Source organism: Mastacembelus armatus, chromosome 1 (assembly GCF_900324485.2).
Source record: "Mastacembelus armatus chromosome 1, fMasArm1.2, whole genome shotgun sequence".
NCBI classification, from domain to species: Eukaryota; Metazoa; Chordata; class Actinopteri; order Synbranchiformes; family Mastacembelidae; genus Mastacembelus; species Mastacembelus armatus.
Window position 1 is genome coordinate 11885522 of NC_046633.1, and position 16133 is coordinate 11901654.

The following is a 16133-nucleotide window of genomic DNA, read 5'->3' on the forward strand; positions in this document are numbered from 1 at the left end:
GTACACTACGCTAGCTATGTGGTTGTAGTGTTCTACGTACACACTGAATGTTAGCATCTTACATCACACTTTAATGTGCTGTATTGTCTCATGGTCCTGCTTAAGTTTGCACACCCTGCATCTGGGGTCCTGCCTGGTGTGGTAGACACCAGCTGCGATTGATCTTGTACTTAGAGCTTGTTCTTGTGCTGCCATTAGTGCCTCTGTGCTTTCAGTCCAGCATTGTCCAGCCACTTGTAGGATTTTTCTATTAGCCACTTCTATCTGCTGATGGTACATACTGTACAGGGGTTTGTGCTTCCATGATGGTTCTTGCTCTTTCTTTTCATCTCCTCAGGTTACTGCTGGTTGATGTATTCACTAAGCACATATCATTTGGGGCCATCTTCCTAATGTACTCATGGATCTTTGCTGTTTCATCCTGGATAGTGGCTCTGAAGCTCACTAGTTCAGTCTCAAGATGCTGGATTTGGGGTGACTTGGCATGCATTGTCAGGAGCTTCCTTGTCTTGAAGTCAGTGGCCTCTACCTCTTCCTTTGGCCAAGTTATTATACCAGAGAGATATCTCATCACTGACAGGATAAGGTGTAGATGTTGATAGCCTGGGCCTTGCTCTTTCCATTGAGCTGACTTCTCAGAACCAGCCCTACTCTTTGGAGGTATTTTTCAGTTGCTGCTGTCCTTGCTACACCTTCATGGTTCCCATTTTCCTGTGGCATTCCAAGGTACTTGTAGCTGTCCTCAACATCTTCTGTGTTGTCTTTCTGGTAGTACAAACCTCTTAATTCTGAAGGTGACTGATCAGGTGACTGACTCAGCCAGTTGAGAATATTCCACCTTTTCAACCTGAAAAGCTCTTTGATGGCCTTGGCTGTATGCTTAGGGTCATTGTCCTGCTGAATGAGTTTTGATGTCTTCTTCTACTCACAGGATATGCAAATTATTTTCTAAAAATATGCAAGACTTGTGTCTGGTTGGTTTGGTTGCCAGTTTTAGTTTTAGTTTTGTTTTACTTTTATGAATGTGGAAACAGTTGATTTTGCAAACCTTTAGTATCTATAACCCATAGATTCATAGATACATTTTTGCTTTTTTTTAGCCTCAGCATTATATTCTTCATGTTGTATGTATTATCTAACACAATACCAGAGGAAAATTGTATAAAGAAGTTTTTAACTTTTTCCTTTTCCTTTTCTCCTTTCTTTGGAAACAATATGGAGCATCAGCTAAGAGCAAATTAAAATAAATGAAGGAGCTCTTACTTAACATGTGCAGAGCTCATAAGTTTCTCCTGAATTACCATTTCAGATGAAACAATAAAGGAAAACTATGAGAGTCAAATTGAGGTGTACTTGAGAAACATGTTTTTTTTTTTTTTACTTAGATCTCATTATTATGTCTTTTATCAAGTATAATGGTAAGGTTAGAACAACGCTGTTTTATAATTGTTGGCCTATCCACTGGGAGAAACTTAGGGTTCATTGTATTACCCAAGGGCACGTCAACACTTGATCAAAGTGAGCCCAGGATCAAACCAGCAACCCTCTAATGAGTGGATAACTCAGTCTAACATGTGAGTGTAACATGATTTGCCCCCATATGGGAGAACCACATATTGTTATCCTGCTATTTTCTTGTTGGTCCGCTCAGATGACTGACTGTCAGTCATGCAACCACCGGTGTGATAAATTTGGTTGTGGTTTGAGAATGCTGTGGGGGCAGTTTGCTGGCATGGTTTTGGTCCACTTGTCCCCTTACAGGGAAGCGTCACTGCACGTGAAGACACATTTGTTCTGAATGATCATCTTTACCCTATCATAAAACATTTATATCCTGACTGGTCACTTCCAGTATGATAGTGCCACCCAATCTGAGGGGTCACTTAACGGTTTGAATCATATACTACTGTGACCATATCCTAACCAAGAGCGCCTATAGGAGATTTTGACCCAATTTGTCAAACAGTGTTTTCCGCTACCATCATCAAAACAACAGGGAATATCTTTTGAAAGAACTTACCCGTAAAGTAAAGTTCAGAGATGTAGAATCAATGTCAAGATTCACTGAAGCTGTTCTAGTAGCATGTGGTGGCCCAGCACCTTACTAAAACACTTTTCCTGTAATTTGTCACATATGTATACACTTTATTGCCAGTTTATTGATACACCTACTTAAAACTAAGTCAGTCTAATACCACAGTCCTGCAATAAATTCTTCATGAAAGTGATGTCTGCTCATTTTGAGATTTCAGCAGTTAAAATAATATTTTCACACAACACAGAACTTATTTGCAGCCAACCTCAAAAGTCACATTAACTGATATCACTTTTGAACAATGGTACAAGCATATATTCATAGGTGCAGTGCATAGAAAGGTACATACTGGTTTAACAGTATATACCTGTGTCATCAGCTTTTAATATGGGTTCAGTATGTATGTATTTACAAAGAGTTAAGTGTGTGCAGATGACAGGTTTGTTTAGATTTGTGCTGTCAAATAAGAAGAATATTTCACTGGTTGTGTGTTAACCATTCAATTTTGTTCTTCACATTAACACACCCCACTAACCCCACTTTTCTCTGGGTTTTTGCTGTGTGTGTGTTTGTGTTTGTGTTTGTGTGTGTGTGTGTGTGTGTGTGTGTGTGTGTGTGTGTGTGTGTGTGTGTGTGTGTGTGTGTGTGTGTGTGTGTGTGTGTGTGTGTGCACATATGTACGCACATGTGCTAGGAGAAGACCAGCGCTCTCTCTCTTAGTAACGTAGCAGGAGTCTTCTACATCCTCGTTGGAGGTCTTGGTCTGGCCATGATGGTGGCGCTGGTAGAGTTCTGCTATAAGAGCCGTGCTGAAGCCAAAAAAATGAAGGTTTGTTATGTTTTAATACTAGTTTTAATATTTAGTATAATTTGTATTATAATTAATAATAATATTGCCATTGAACTGGGGGACTTCAATGCTCATGTGGGCAGTGATAATGACACCTGGAGGGGCATGATTGGGAGGAATGGCTTGCCTGATCTGAACCCCAAGCAGGTCTTGTTCATGACTGAGGGAAGAACAGAGCATGAGATTGACAGACGGATTGGTGCTTCAGCAATGTGGTCAATCTATTGGTCTGTTTTGGTGAAGAAGGAGAGTAGAAAGGCAAAGCACTCGATTTATTTTGGATACAAGAGGCCAAAATGAGTTTCCTCCGCAGGGTGGCTGGGCGCTCCCTTAGAGATAGGGTGGTCTCCTGGCAGGAGCTTGGAGTAGAGCTGCTGCTCCTCCACAATGAGAGGAACCAGTTGAGGTGCCTCGGGCATCCTTTTCAGATGCCCCCTGGATGCCTCTCTGGGGAAGTGTTCCAGGCATGTTCCACTGGGAGGAGACCCCAGGGAAGACCCAGGACAGGCTGGAGGGACTATGTCTCTTGGCTGGCCTGGGAATGCCTCAGTATTCCCCCGAAAGAGATGGAGGAGAGGGAAGTCTGGGCATCTCTGCTTGAGCTAATCACATTCAGGGTCACAAGGATCTGCTGGAGCCTATCCCAGCTCTCTTTGGGTAAAAGGCAGGGGTATACCCTGGCTAGGTCACCAGTCTATCGCAAGGCCACATATAGACAAACAACCACACATGCTCACACTCACTCCTATGGGAAATTTAGAATCAATAATCAACATGTTTTTGGACTGTGGGAGGAAACCGGAGTACCCGGTGAAAATCCACGCAAACACAAGGAGAACATGCACAGAAAGGCCCCTGCTGGGTTTCGAATTAGGAACTGTGAGGTAACAATGATAACCATCAAACAACCGAGCTGCCCAAATTGAATTCCAGATTTTCTTAAAATGTCACCAAGGAGTTTAAGTTGGACATACATTACTAACAATGTAATAAGGTGACATTCAATTGTTCATGAGATATGCTACACCTTTATAGTCATTTCAAAGGTGTGGATTGGTATGTATGTTTTAGTTATTTAATTATTAATAGGGCTTTTCCACTAGCACTACTTGAATCGACTCAGTTTTTGGGGTTTTTCATTAGGGGATAGTACCTAGTAGCAGGTACTTTTTTAGTACCTCTTCGACCGAGGTTTCAAGCAAGTCGAGCCGGTACTAAAATATGATGTCAACAGACTGTGGGCCAGTGATTGGCCAGGGAGTAATATCACTTGAGGAGTCATGAGAGCTATGTCAGGCACAAGAATCAAACCCACCATTTTTCAAAACTGGAAACAGCGCCTGTTTGATTTTATTAGCCTGGCTAAGGAAGAATGTGGGTCTGGAACCCCTGGCCTAGGGAGTTTTTTCCTCCAACTTCAAAACAGCCGGGCCAATTACAGCCGTTTATCTGCAATGAGGTGGGTTTTATCCGTGACTTGTTCGTAACATTTCTCAGTGCCAGTTCCAAGTCCGCAAATCTTTCAAAAACAGACTTTTGCTGTTTGCTCCATTCAAAAATGTGCAGAGAACTGGTGATTACACCGCATATTATCATAGAAAGTGTAATGTAATTTATTTCAATGGAAATTTAAAGTCAACATATAGTCTTCAACATGACCATAATGTTAAATCAGCACTACCCTGTTTTGGACCCCAGTGTTATAAGAAACCTAACATGCACAACTAACAGGCTTACCCTAAGCGGGTACAGATTGGGAATGGTAAGAACGGTTTCCACGGTAAGAGAAAGAGCAGCAAAATAGAGACAACAGTAAGGCAAAAAATCTGATAAACCGATAGCACAACCACCAAAATTTGCAGAAATACCACCATAACAAGAACACGATAGCGACTCAAAGCCTAGTGTGATGAACCAGCAAGTAACACTACAAAATGAGGGTCATATATACACAAATCAAAAGCCACTAACAAGACTAACATGAAAACAATCAAACACTGATCACAAAGTAACACTGACAGGAATCAGGGTCAGACCACAAACACAAAATACTCCAAAATAAAAGTTTGACACCAGGAAGACAACACGGATCATGACAGGTAATCACATCATGGGTCATACTTCACTGCTACATATGTTCCTTGTGTAAGCTAGATTTCTGATATAACCCATGATCATTTCACCTAAAAATTGTTGAAAATTTGGGAAGTATGAAAACTATGATGAACTTCGCTTACTTGTAGTATATGATTGTTGAGAGAGTAACAAGATTGGTATCAAAAGATTCTTTGATCAATAATCATCAAACACATTTTTAAGTTTTTTACTTTTACTACACACAAGATTTCATACTTTGACAGTATATATAAAATTGTATATGAAATTATATTAAAGTATTTTGTAATATAAATATTAGTATTTGGCATATATATAGACTTTTTTATCAAAAATTAAGCTTTAAGATTTAAGCCTAACTTTAAGCCTAGAATGTGATCTTGTATTATCCTGACCTGCCAGAGTGGAGATGTTACATAAACCATGACACTAAACAGTTTCTATGGCTCTTCCCTGGATCACAGCAGTGTGTGCTACTAGAGACCTCCCTAGATTTTTTTTTTTTTTTTTTTTTGTATAAAGGTGAGTTGTCTAAGTGTTCTGTGCAGATTCTCAAAGTACCCCATGAGAGACAAATAAAGTTTCTGGAATTTATTTGAATGACATGGTCAGGTCAGCTGTCCTTGTGGAGAATTTGGTGAGCCACAGTGATGCTGCTCCACACTAAAAACACATCAAACCTGTGAAGCTACAGGTGTCTTTGGAATAGAGCAACTTCACTCAGAATATATAGACTGACTTCCTGGAACCACAACTGAGAGCAGAACTAATTTGTGGGCACCTGATAACCATAGTTGTGTCCACAGTCTAGTCAGGCTCCACACAAAGTTACAGTGGTATCTTTCTTTTGTGCTGGCTACCTGCAAAGCTAAAAAAAAATGGGTCTAGTGTCATCTGTTAAGTTTTTTAAGTAACTAGTTATAATACATTCTGATGAGCAGACAGATGTTGAAAGGCCATTCTCTCTGTGCAAACACATAATCCTTTTGTAGTTTATGAATATTGCTGTTGGTTATGAAATTGTTGTTGTAACTTGAATTAATGTCAATCAGACACACAATTAAAGAGTCATCACTGTTCCATAAGCACAGTAGTAATACAGTAATAATGATTACTTTATTTTTGTTATTAAGGTGGCAGCCAACACCTTGTCGTCCCCCCAGCACACAGGGAACTACACACACACTCTGTCTTCTTCTCCTCAACATGCCCCCAACTTCAACCTGCTGTCCCCCAGCCACCAGCCAAACTACGCCACCTATAAAGAGGGCTACAACGTTTACGGCATTGAGAGCGTCAAGATCTAACACGGGTAGGAGAGTGATGATTGATGGCTAAAAGTCCCTCACCTCACAGTCATAAACAATGTTTAGGTAAAAGTAATAACTTTTAAATGGTAATAATTTATACCATTAAAACAAAAATTGAAACAACAGCTGCATTCACATTATGATACTGCCTTCAAGCTTTAGGGACAAAATGCATTTTCACTGATCAAAATATTCACCTTTTGCAACCCACTTACTTGATAGGTGTTAACCTACAATCAGTGAAACATTCTGCATTCCCTATGTCTTCTAGAGGCTTATTTTGCTTTCTTCCTGGTAGGTTGTTAATGTAAAACATCTTCAGGAAGTAAAAAAGGCAGATAAAAAAACAGACACACAAAAGTGCCCCCACGCCTGCACAAAGAAAGTGCCTCAGTGGTATAACCTGAAATGGTAGGGTTGTCAATTCATGAAATTAGTTAACTGTGATTAATCGCACAATTGTTCACATATTTTCATATTTTCACATTTTCACATATAACCTTATCCTTCACAATGTTAATTGATCTGCTACCTATTTAGCTATTGGGTCCATGGGTACCTCACATATTTTAAGTGTGGTTTCCCGCAGGCGAGGTGGTGCCAAACTAACAAGGCTGCCTTGATTACCATTAGCTGCGTGGTTGGCTAGCAGACTATACAGTATTCAAGACTACACCCCAGTGACAACTCAGTTCACAATGGCAGTAATTACAAATTACTAGTCTTGTCAATAGACCCATCTGACAGGAATTTAAAGCCGTACTTGTCATTCAAAATACAACTTTATTTGTCCCTTGTTCCTTGCTATCTGGCACCCCACTTATTTTTAGAAAATTGCTTAACAGAACCCACATTAATGATGTCAAAAAAAGTTGCATTAAATTTAACTTGCATTAATGTGCTTTTATTGTCTTAACATTTACAGCCCTAGAAAAAATACAAATGAATGGGTTACACCTTTATTTTGATAAGAATGATTTAATTTATTCATTGACATGAAAACTGTTTACTTATCACAACACTGGACAAAAGCTGCCATTTTGGTTGGCTGCTATTTACTCTATATTGAGGGCATAATGTGAATGCAGCAGTGTAGTAACAGATATTAGTCTATAATAATACTGAATACAAGATATCTGCTTAAAATGTATATGGCTGTGATGCTCCTTTTCTTGGTTCACTTATTACCCAGTGGCTTGCTCACCTCTGCCCCATTTTTCTCACCTCTCCTGACCTTTGCCGTTTACCACTCCTCCTATCCAGGCTACAGTCCTCTCTCCTTTTCTTTTCTTCATTCCTCTTTGCCCCTCACCTTCCCATCTTCTGACCTACCTTTCTTTTTTATTTTGTTCTTACCCTGAGCCTGAGTCCCAATATTTTCTCTTCCTTTTCTACTTTCTAGCCAATCATCCTCTTTAACTGACTGACTCATTGACCAGTCACTCCCATCTGTCGTAATGCCAGCTTTTTCTTAGGGAGCCCTATGATTTAATTTAAAGGATGGAATTGTTTGGACCGATAGAATCATCAAACGCTCTACACCTTGGTAGAACCAATGTAACTGTGCTACCATTGTATTTCACAGGTAAATGCCACTGTTTTCTTTTAGTTGACTTACTCACTATGACTGTGGTGATATATAAGGCCTAATCTGCATATTTACTGTATACTTAAGTCGCCACATTCATTATCCAGTTGTTATGCTCTTTTGTTTGCTAAAAGCACCTGACCCAACAGATTGAACAAGCTACAATTTGCTTTCATTAGCTAAGAAAAGGACCTGGCTCAGATTCAGCCTAAATATTCTATTTATGCCAAGCATGCAATGAAAAAGTCGAAATGTGCACTCCAACATAATTTCTCTTTGCACGTGCTGTCATCTGCTAGGAGCTGAACCTTTTCAAAGAGTAGGCTGGATGGTGCAGTCTGTGGCAGTTGCCTTCCTCTGAACCACCCAATCACACATCGACACATAGGACAAAATAGCCACATAACACTCAGGTGATCACAAAAAATGATTAAAATACTTATGTGTGTTACAGTGATTAATTAAGTTACAGTTCTTTGAGTGTTCAGATTACAGCATGTTAATAAGCAAACAAAAATTAGGTAGTTAAATGTAGTGGCATTCTCCACATGTTCACCAGAGTAGAGCACCCTGTTAGAGTAAGGTACTGGAAACAACAGGAGAATGTTACTAAAGTGTAAACACACATACAGACAGGAAAACAGACTTGTGAATCATTTGAACTGATCAGGGAATTGTAAAGAGGAGTGATGGGTGTAGGAGTCAGGACTGGGTAATTGAGGGAATAAGAGCGGGGTGGGCAGAGCAGAATCAAGAGGAACATCTGGAGACTGGATGAACAAAGGCTGTTCATGGAAAAGTCCAGAAAAATAAGTCTGAGTCTGAGGAGTTAATGTAGTGAGTGTTCACAAAATCCAGGCCAAAACATCAGGGATGTTATAGGAACTTACTGCTTCCCATTGAGTCACGATGCACTAACTGACATAACCACCTGCAGACGGCTCCGCCTCCACAATTGCTCATTGGCAGTTAGTTGATTAGAGAGAAGAGATGTGAGGGGCCTATTAGTTACAGTTTATTGTATGATAACCATGTTTGCACCAACTGTGTTAACAGCACAGTTGTTGGGGACAAGACTGAGCAAGAGAGCAATACAATTAGTTTTCCCTTAAGATGTTACAATCATAATTTTGTTGTTTTGAAGATCAGAGGGGTAGAAGTGTTTGTTGGTTGTTACTCAGGTGCATTTCTGTACTTGATATTTTACATTCAGGGAGAATTCTCACTGCTCCCTGTTGGTTTACGTAGCACATAACACTCCATCATGGGTCCCCATGATTTAAGGCCTTTACATACTAGGAATGATACGAATAAACGACATGAAAAAGTGTTAAATTCGGAGGGGAATAAAACACACCAGATATTCATATCACACATGACGCGAATATGCGATTGCTCCTCCTAAAAAGTCGCGCGGCAAAAAATGGATTCCTCATCAAGTGTCCGCCAGGTTGAATGTTTTTAAGTGACGTTCCAACAAGCTGCATTGTGATTGGTAAGAGGTGTTCCTATCGTGGGTGAAAAGTTGGTCAAATCAACCTGGGGGTGAAAAAAATGCTGCCTTTTCACTCAGCGAACTTCCACTGTTGATGATGTCAATGGCTTTGCATCAGAGGTCTAAGGGTGTTTTGGGGCCCTGGACAGGTTTTGACATGACCTGACATTTGTGCTTTTTTCAGTTGCTTTTAAACATATTAATGGCTAAAGTCTGATAACACTGTAATCAGTACAAACTGGGCTACAATAATATGTGAGCAACAAGTTTATACATGATTGTGTTTTTGAGAAAACAGCGTTTTTGCATGGTTAGTGAAAAACTACAATTTTTAAGTCACTGAAATAAGACCATAAAACACATACAGAACATTGGTTCACAAGACCTTTGAGAAATGCATCTTGTAGCCACCTCAGATTGTTTCCATATGAACAGTGTGCTCAGTGCGAGGCAGGATCACATTAGCTATAATGAAGTGAGACAGAAGACACCGTGCCGCTCCTTACTTTCATACAGATTAAATAAAAAGTGATGATTTGTTTTCGTCTTGAATTGTTTAATTTAAAAGAAGATATTTCAAACTTTCTAGCCATATATTTCTCATTTTTATGAGGCAAATATTTTCTGAGATTCAGGTTGTTTTATTTATGTGTCTGTGAAGAGAGGTGACAGGGAAGACAGAGAGCGTACCCTGTCTGCTTTCTTCATTTTACAAAAGCACAGCATTTTGTTATTATGAGTGTATACAAATAAATCTAGACCCTTTACAGATTCGAATGATATATATGGAAATAATCTGGGGTGGTAATTATGTACATGCCCCCGAGAAATGGAATAAAACATCAAGCTTCATCATAGAATTTACTCACTAGTGATTGTGTACTGTCTTTCAGTCCAGCCTTTTCCAACCACTGGTAGGACCTTTCGAAATCAGCCACTTCTTCTATCTGTCGGTGGTACGTACCGTACAGATCCCCGTGCTGTCCAGTTCTTCATGCTTGAGACCCTTTTGTGGATATCTGCTATTGTAATGGTTACTGGGACCTGTTCAGGGAGGTTGCTGTGGTTTGCTCTCAGCTCCGACAGCCACTGGGCATTGGTGTTATGTGATGCCTCCTTCTCCCCATTTTTCCAGTATTGGTCAGTCTCCAGCCTTGGTGGGTCTGCTCTCATGTTACTACCGTGCAACTGAGAGTATGCTTTGGATGGATTGGTGGAGAACGCCCTGTTTATTCTCCTTGCTTCTATTTCTCTGGTGTACCTCTTCAGGTCTTCAGGCATGTGGCTAGGGCTGTGAGTCGTTGCTTGGCAGTCTCCAAGGCCTCTGGTATGAACAGCTTGTTGTACTTCTTACCCAACTCTTTCTTCATCCCACCTCTCTGCAGTTCTGATAGTTGGCTAACTTCTCTCCATGTTGGCCTTATTTCTGTCTCCAACCTCCTTCTCCATGCAGGATACTGTTCCTTAGTGGTGATGTTTGTCTTGTGGCCTAGCATCTCAAGGATCACTGCGGCTGTGGTGTGTATCAGCTTGTTGATCTTGAGTGATGTTCACAGTAGGGATTGTTTGTAATGCTGCATTACTCATGAGCTTCAATCTCAGGTCAGCTGTTCTTGTGCTGAGCGTGTGGGAGCTTGTTATTATTGGGGCTTGGTACCCAATCTCCGGTGGGGGATGGTGTTGTTTCTCCCCGGACCTCTTGTCCTGGCTCCCTCTTGCCATAGCATTTATCTTGTATCTCTTCAATCTCTAGTTGTGATAGCAGTTGCCGTTTGCAGATATTGGAACACTGAGCTTCTAGTTGTTTCGGTGTTTCCCTGGTTACCCATGTAGTAGCATTCCAATAGTTCTGTATTCCCAGCCCTCGTCCTTGTCCAACCCAAGTGTCGTGTTCCAGCCCATTTCTCATCAGGTTGCCCTGGTTCCCCAGCACCTGACGCAGACCTCGTTGACCCGGGTGATGTCTGAGCCGATATGACTCCTGTGTATGACTCCTATCGCTCATTTGTAATGAGGCAGGCCAGTAGCATTAAGGACCTTGCCTGATGATGCCCTTTGATCTCCCACACCGAAGTCAGTGGCCTTAACCCTCAGGGGTCGACGAATGCTTCGGCGCGTTTTGCGGCGGCATCTCCTGATAACGCTGAAACAAACTTAAATTATTCCGTCAGTTTTGATCGTACAGATAAAAGCGATATATCATTCGAATCTGTAAAGGGTCTAGTTTTAGTTGTATGCACTCATAATAACAACAAAATGCTGTGCTTTTGTAAAATAAATAAAGCAGACAGGGTGCGCTCTCTGTCTTCTCTGTCTCTGTCATCCCTCTTCACAGACACGTAAATAAAACAGCCAAAATCTCAGCGAATACTTGTCTTATAAAAATAGGAAATATATGGCTAGAAAGCTTGAAATGTTTTCTTTGAAATGAAACAAATCAAGTTGAAAACAAATCATCACTTTTTATTTAATCCGTATGAACGTAAGGAGAAGTACGTTTTCTCCTGTCTCATAGTAGTGAATGTGAGCATGTGTAGTTGTTTGTCCATATGTGGCCCTGTGATAGACTGGTGACCTGTCCAGGGTGTAGCCCTAGAGATAATGAATGAATGAATAAATGACCCCCGCCTTACTGTGACAACACTTTGACAACACTGTACCAGAGATTATGACAAGGACACTTACAGAGCTAGTTGAAATGTCTGGATCAGTGTGAGTGGTTTTTATCTTATCTTTCTAATAGAAGTTTTAGTGTTTTTATGAACCATTTTATGTCTGAAACAGTGCCCCTGACTTGTGGACTACTATGAGGTCTTTATGGTATGAAGACGCTTGATCATGTATGTGAGGAGAGGGATTTTAAATTCTATTCTGGAATTTACAGGGAGGCAATGAAGAGAAGCAAGTATAGGAGAAATATGATCTCTCTTGCTAGTTCCTGTCAGGATTCTGGCTGCAGCATTCTGGATTAACTGGAGGATTTTTGTGTATGTACTGGGACATCCTGATAGTAATGAGTTACAGTAATCTATCCTTGAAGTAACAAATGCATGAACTAGTTTTTCTGCATCACTTTGAGACAGGATGTTCCTAATTTTTGCAATATTGAAAGAAGGCTTTCAATATTTGCAACACCTGTTGGCAGAAAGAGGGACTGCAAATCTTTTTAATTTGGTGCAGGATTAAATCTCTTGCATTTCTAACACAAAGCCCCTGCCAGGGCTCCGCAAACAAACCACAGTAAAAGAGTGACAGTTTAAATCACTATATCTGTATGAAAAATTTGGTTTGGAAAAAAGGAAAAAGTAGGTTTTTGATGTTTTTCATGTCACTCTCAGAAAGAAGGCAAATGAGCCCAAATTTTTGAAAAATTTATTCTAGGGCACTTTTCAGTCAGAACAGGTCTTTCAGAAACAGCTCTCTGTCTAGTTTCACTTTTGGAATGACAGATTAAGTTATCATTAACATATTTCTTTTCTTTTTTACAGATGAAATTCACAGAGGCAATGCGTTCCAAAGCCCGTCTGTCCATCACAGGATCGACCAGTGAGAATGGTCGTGTCCCAGTGGCTTACCTCCGCCCAGGACTACCCATGAGCCTCAGCATGACTGATCTCTCCTGACAAGGCCCGAGCTAGTGCCTTACAGCCAATCGACACACATCATTCCTTTCCCTCTGAAACTGAATGGGAATGCTTGTCATCTCCTTTGGTGACAAATTACCACTCACCATGGGTGATGTGCCCCGATTTTCAATCTGGAGTTTAGCCAACCATGTTCATCTATGGACTCCTGATCTCACTTGTTAAATCTAGCCTAGAAAGACTGGACAGATGTCCTCCCATCACTTGGCTGTCAGGCTTCAGCAAAGACTTGCCCACCTGTGGAGTCAGTCACTTGACTATCAGCAAGAAAAATGGCAGGTCATTTACAAATTCACAAAAAACAATCAAGCACAGTGGACAGTTTTCTAAACAAACATAGATTTTTGCCATGGAGGCACCTCTTGTATAGAAACTACGGACAACAGTGACACTGACATTAACGCAATAACATTATTCAGGGATGTGATCAGGAATTGTGGGTATAAAAGCAGAACATTGGTTTAAAATGAGTGCAAGTGCTATGAACAAATACATCCTGAAAAATCACATCCATGAAATAGTAGTAATTGTGACAGCAGATAATGATAATGATGTTATTATTACTAATTGTTTTCTTTATTTCTGCCTGAAAATCCCTATTTAGGAGAGACTTTTAACTTCTACCAGACCCAAGAGATGCATGGACTAGCACACACACACATACACACTGTGGTATAAGTACACCTGCATTAAACACAGGGATGGGCAGAGTCTGCATATGTTTTCTACTGTCAACGTGTATATTGATACAAAATAATCATAATTTATTTAGATTTTGTGTGTGTATGTGTGTGTGTGTGTGTGTGTGTGTGTGTGTGTGTGTGTGTGGTTTGAACATTTCTGTATTGTGACATCTAGTGGTTGTTCCAAAAAACACTAAGCAAATACAACCTGGTGACATTGACCCTTTGTCTACGCGGCAAGCATTTCAACCATGTTTTTGTGATGTGCATAACCAATATGCTCTTACTCATCAGTACAGCTGTCTACACTGCCTGCGTATCGCTCGTGCTTTACGCACAACCTGAAGTGTATTTTGACACTTCATATCTAATTTTTGGAGCCACATACGTAAATACTTCACAGAAATCCACCAAAACAATGACTTATGGTAATTCAAACCAGAAAACCACAGAAAAAGAAAAACATTAACTAAACCCAACTGAAATGCATGAACTGTCCTTTGTTACATCACCCTTAATGAACATACAGTTCTTTTTAAATGTTGTGTTTTGTTTGTTTGTATTTTCCTTGTGTTTTACCATGGATTTCATGATCCAATTCTGAACAAAACAAAATGTGTTACAACATTGTTTTGTCAGACTTTTGATTCTTTAGTTTTCTTTTTTCAAAGGTTTTCCTGTAGGCTCCTCTGTGTGGTCTTCATAAACAAAGTGCTTCCATGTGTGAGTGAACATGCACCTGGTAAAGACACAAGATGCTACGTGCTTACAGCAGGTCATTTTAACGCTAAATAGGTTTCACTTGAATATCCATAATTACATTTCAGACATCAAAAATGTCGTTGTTACAGTGTGACTAGTCACAATTCAAATTCAAGATATCTGCAATTACATTTTGACTAGTCACAGTTCCATTTTGGATATCTGAAATGCCATCACATTTTTTAGCATTTATTAGATTGACAGAATTATATAGGTATCTATAATGTATTGATGACTAGAACTGTTTGTTATACAAGATATCTGCAATTACAGTTTGACTAGTAAGCACAGTTCATTGACTTGAATGGGAAAACTAATTTATCTACAATTCAGTTTTGACTATACACAATGTGAATTTAAGATATCTGTTATATTTCAACTAGTCAAAAGTCAAGTAGTAAAGATATCTTTACTATAACTGTGACTAGTTATAATTCCAATTAAAGATTCTTTAATTTGGCACATTTAAAGACAGCTCAGTTATATCTTTTTGGATGTGTCAAGCTAAGATATTACTAGTTTAAATTTTATTATGAATATTTGAAAGTGGAATTATGACTAGTTAAAATGTAATTACCGAACTTCACATTTTAATTAGTCAGACACTCATTGCAGACATCTAATAAATGCTAAAACGCCATAATACCCTCTGTGATATCATTTTGGATATCCAAAAAGGAGTTCTGTGTGGCTGAGATGCTATTACAAATATCTTTAATTTGACTTTTGACTAGTCAAAATCCCTGCGATGGACTGGCAACCTGTCCATGGTCTACCCCTTGCCTTTTACCCGAAGACTAGTCAAAATGCCATTGCAGATATCTAAAATTACAAGCTGGATTAGTCATAAATACATTAAACATATCTTAAATGCAAATCCTGTCCACATATTTAACATTAAAACGGCCTGCCATAAGTGCTCCACCTGCGGAGTAGACAAGGGGTGAGGATGACTGGATTGAAAGCAATATGTAGACTCCACTAGTTTTCAATGCAAGTAACTGCATACTCTTTAATCAAAAGTCTAAGCTATTGTAGTACTTTAAAATGCACCATAGATGCATAAAAAAAACACCACCTGCAACTAGGGACTTTCATCAAATGTACCACTCATACTGCAGGTAAATTACATGAGCAGACAAATACATTAACAGGAGACATAGGTATAACCACAAAATATGTAAATATTTTTCAAATTTAGGGCCACAGAACATATTATACAATTATTTTCACAAATAGAGGAGGACTAAATTGTTGATGTGTCCTTTTAAAAATATATTCATACAAATATAGTACTTCAAACACATGAGAGAAATACTGCCCATCCCTGTTTACACACACCAGTATAGCAGCATACACACAAATACACATTACTAATCACCTATACAGTACATTAGTCCACATTACCACACATATCTCACACACTTCTTTGCCCACACACATGCACATAATCTCAAAGTCAAACGAGTTCTGAAGCCAACCAGAGGATGTGCCAAACAGACTGAGAACCAATCAGAGCTCTCTATGCTCAGCCAATGGCAGCTGCTGATACTGAAACCTGAGCCAATAAGAGCTCTCACTGCTGTGAAGTGGATTAAAAAATAACGTGAACCTTTTCTTTTAATAAATATTCTGCACTGATGATGGTAAT

At 39.6% G+C, this 16133-nt stretch overlaps 1 protein-coding gene across 3 annotated transcripts in view; it reads left to right on the forward strand.

The window, feature by feature from the left end:
• LOC113128035 (glutamate receptor 2-like) overlaps positions 1-6307 on the forward strand; it is a 47307-nt gene extending 41000 nt beyond the window's left edge. For 2 of the 3 annotated variants that reach the window (XM_033325213.1, XM_026303079.1), the window contains exons 17-18: positions 2730-2868; positions 6201-6307. In XM_033325213.1, the coding sequence (XP_033181104.1) occupies positions 2730-2868; positions 6201-6307 (246 nt within the window). Of the gene's footprint in view, positions 1-2729; positions 2869-6133 lie in introns of all 3 variants that reach the window. The other variant, XM_026303078.1, reaches the window with a different exon arrangement.
• Positions 6308-16133: the final 9826 nt, after the last annotated feature.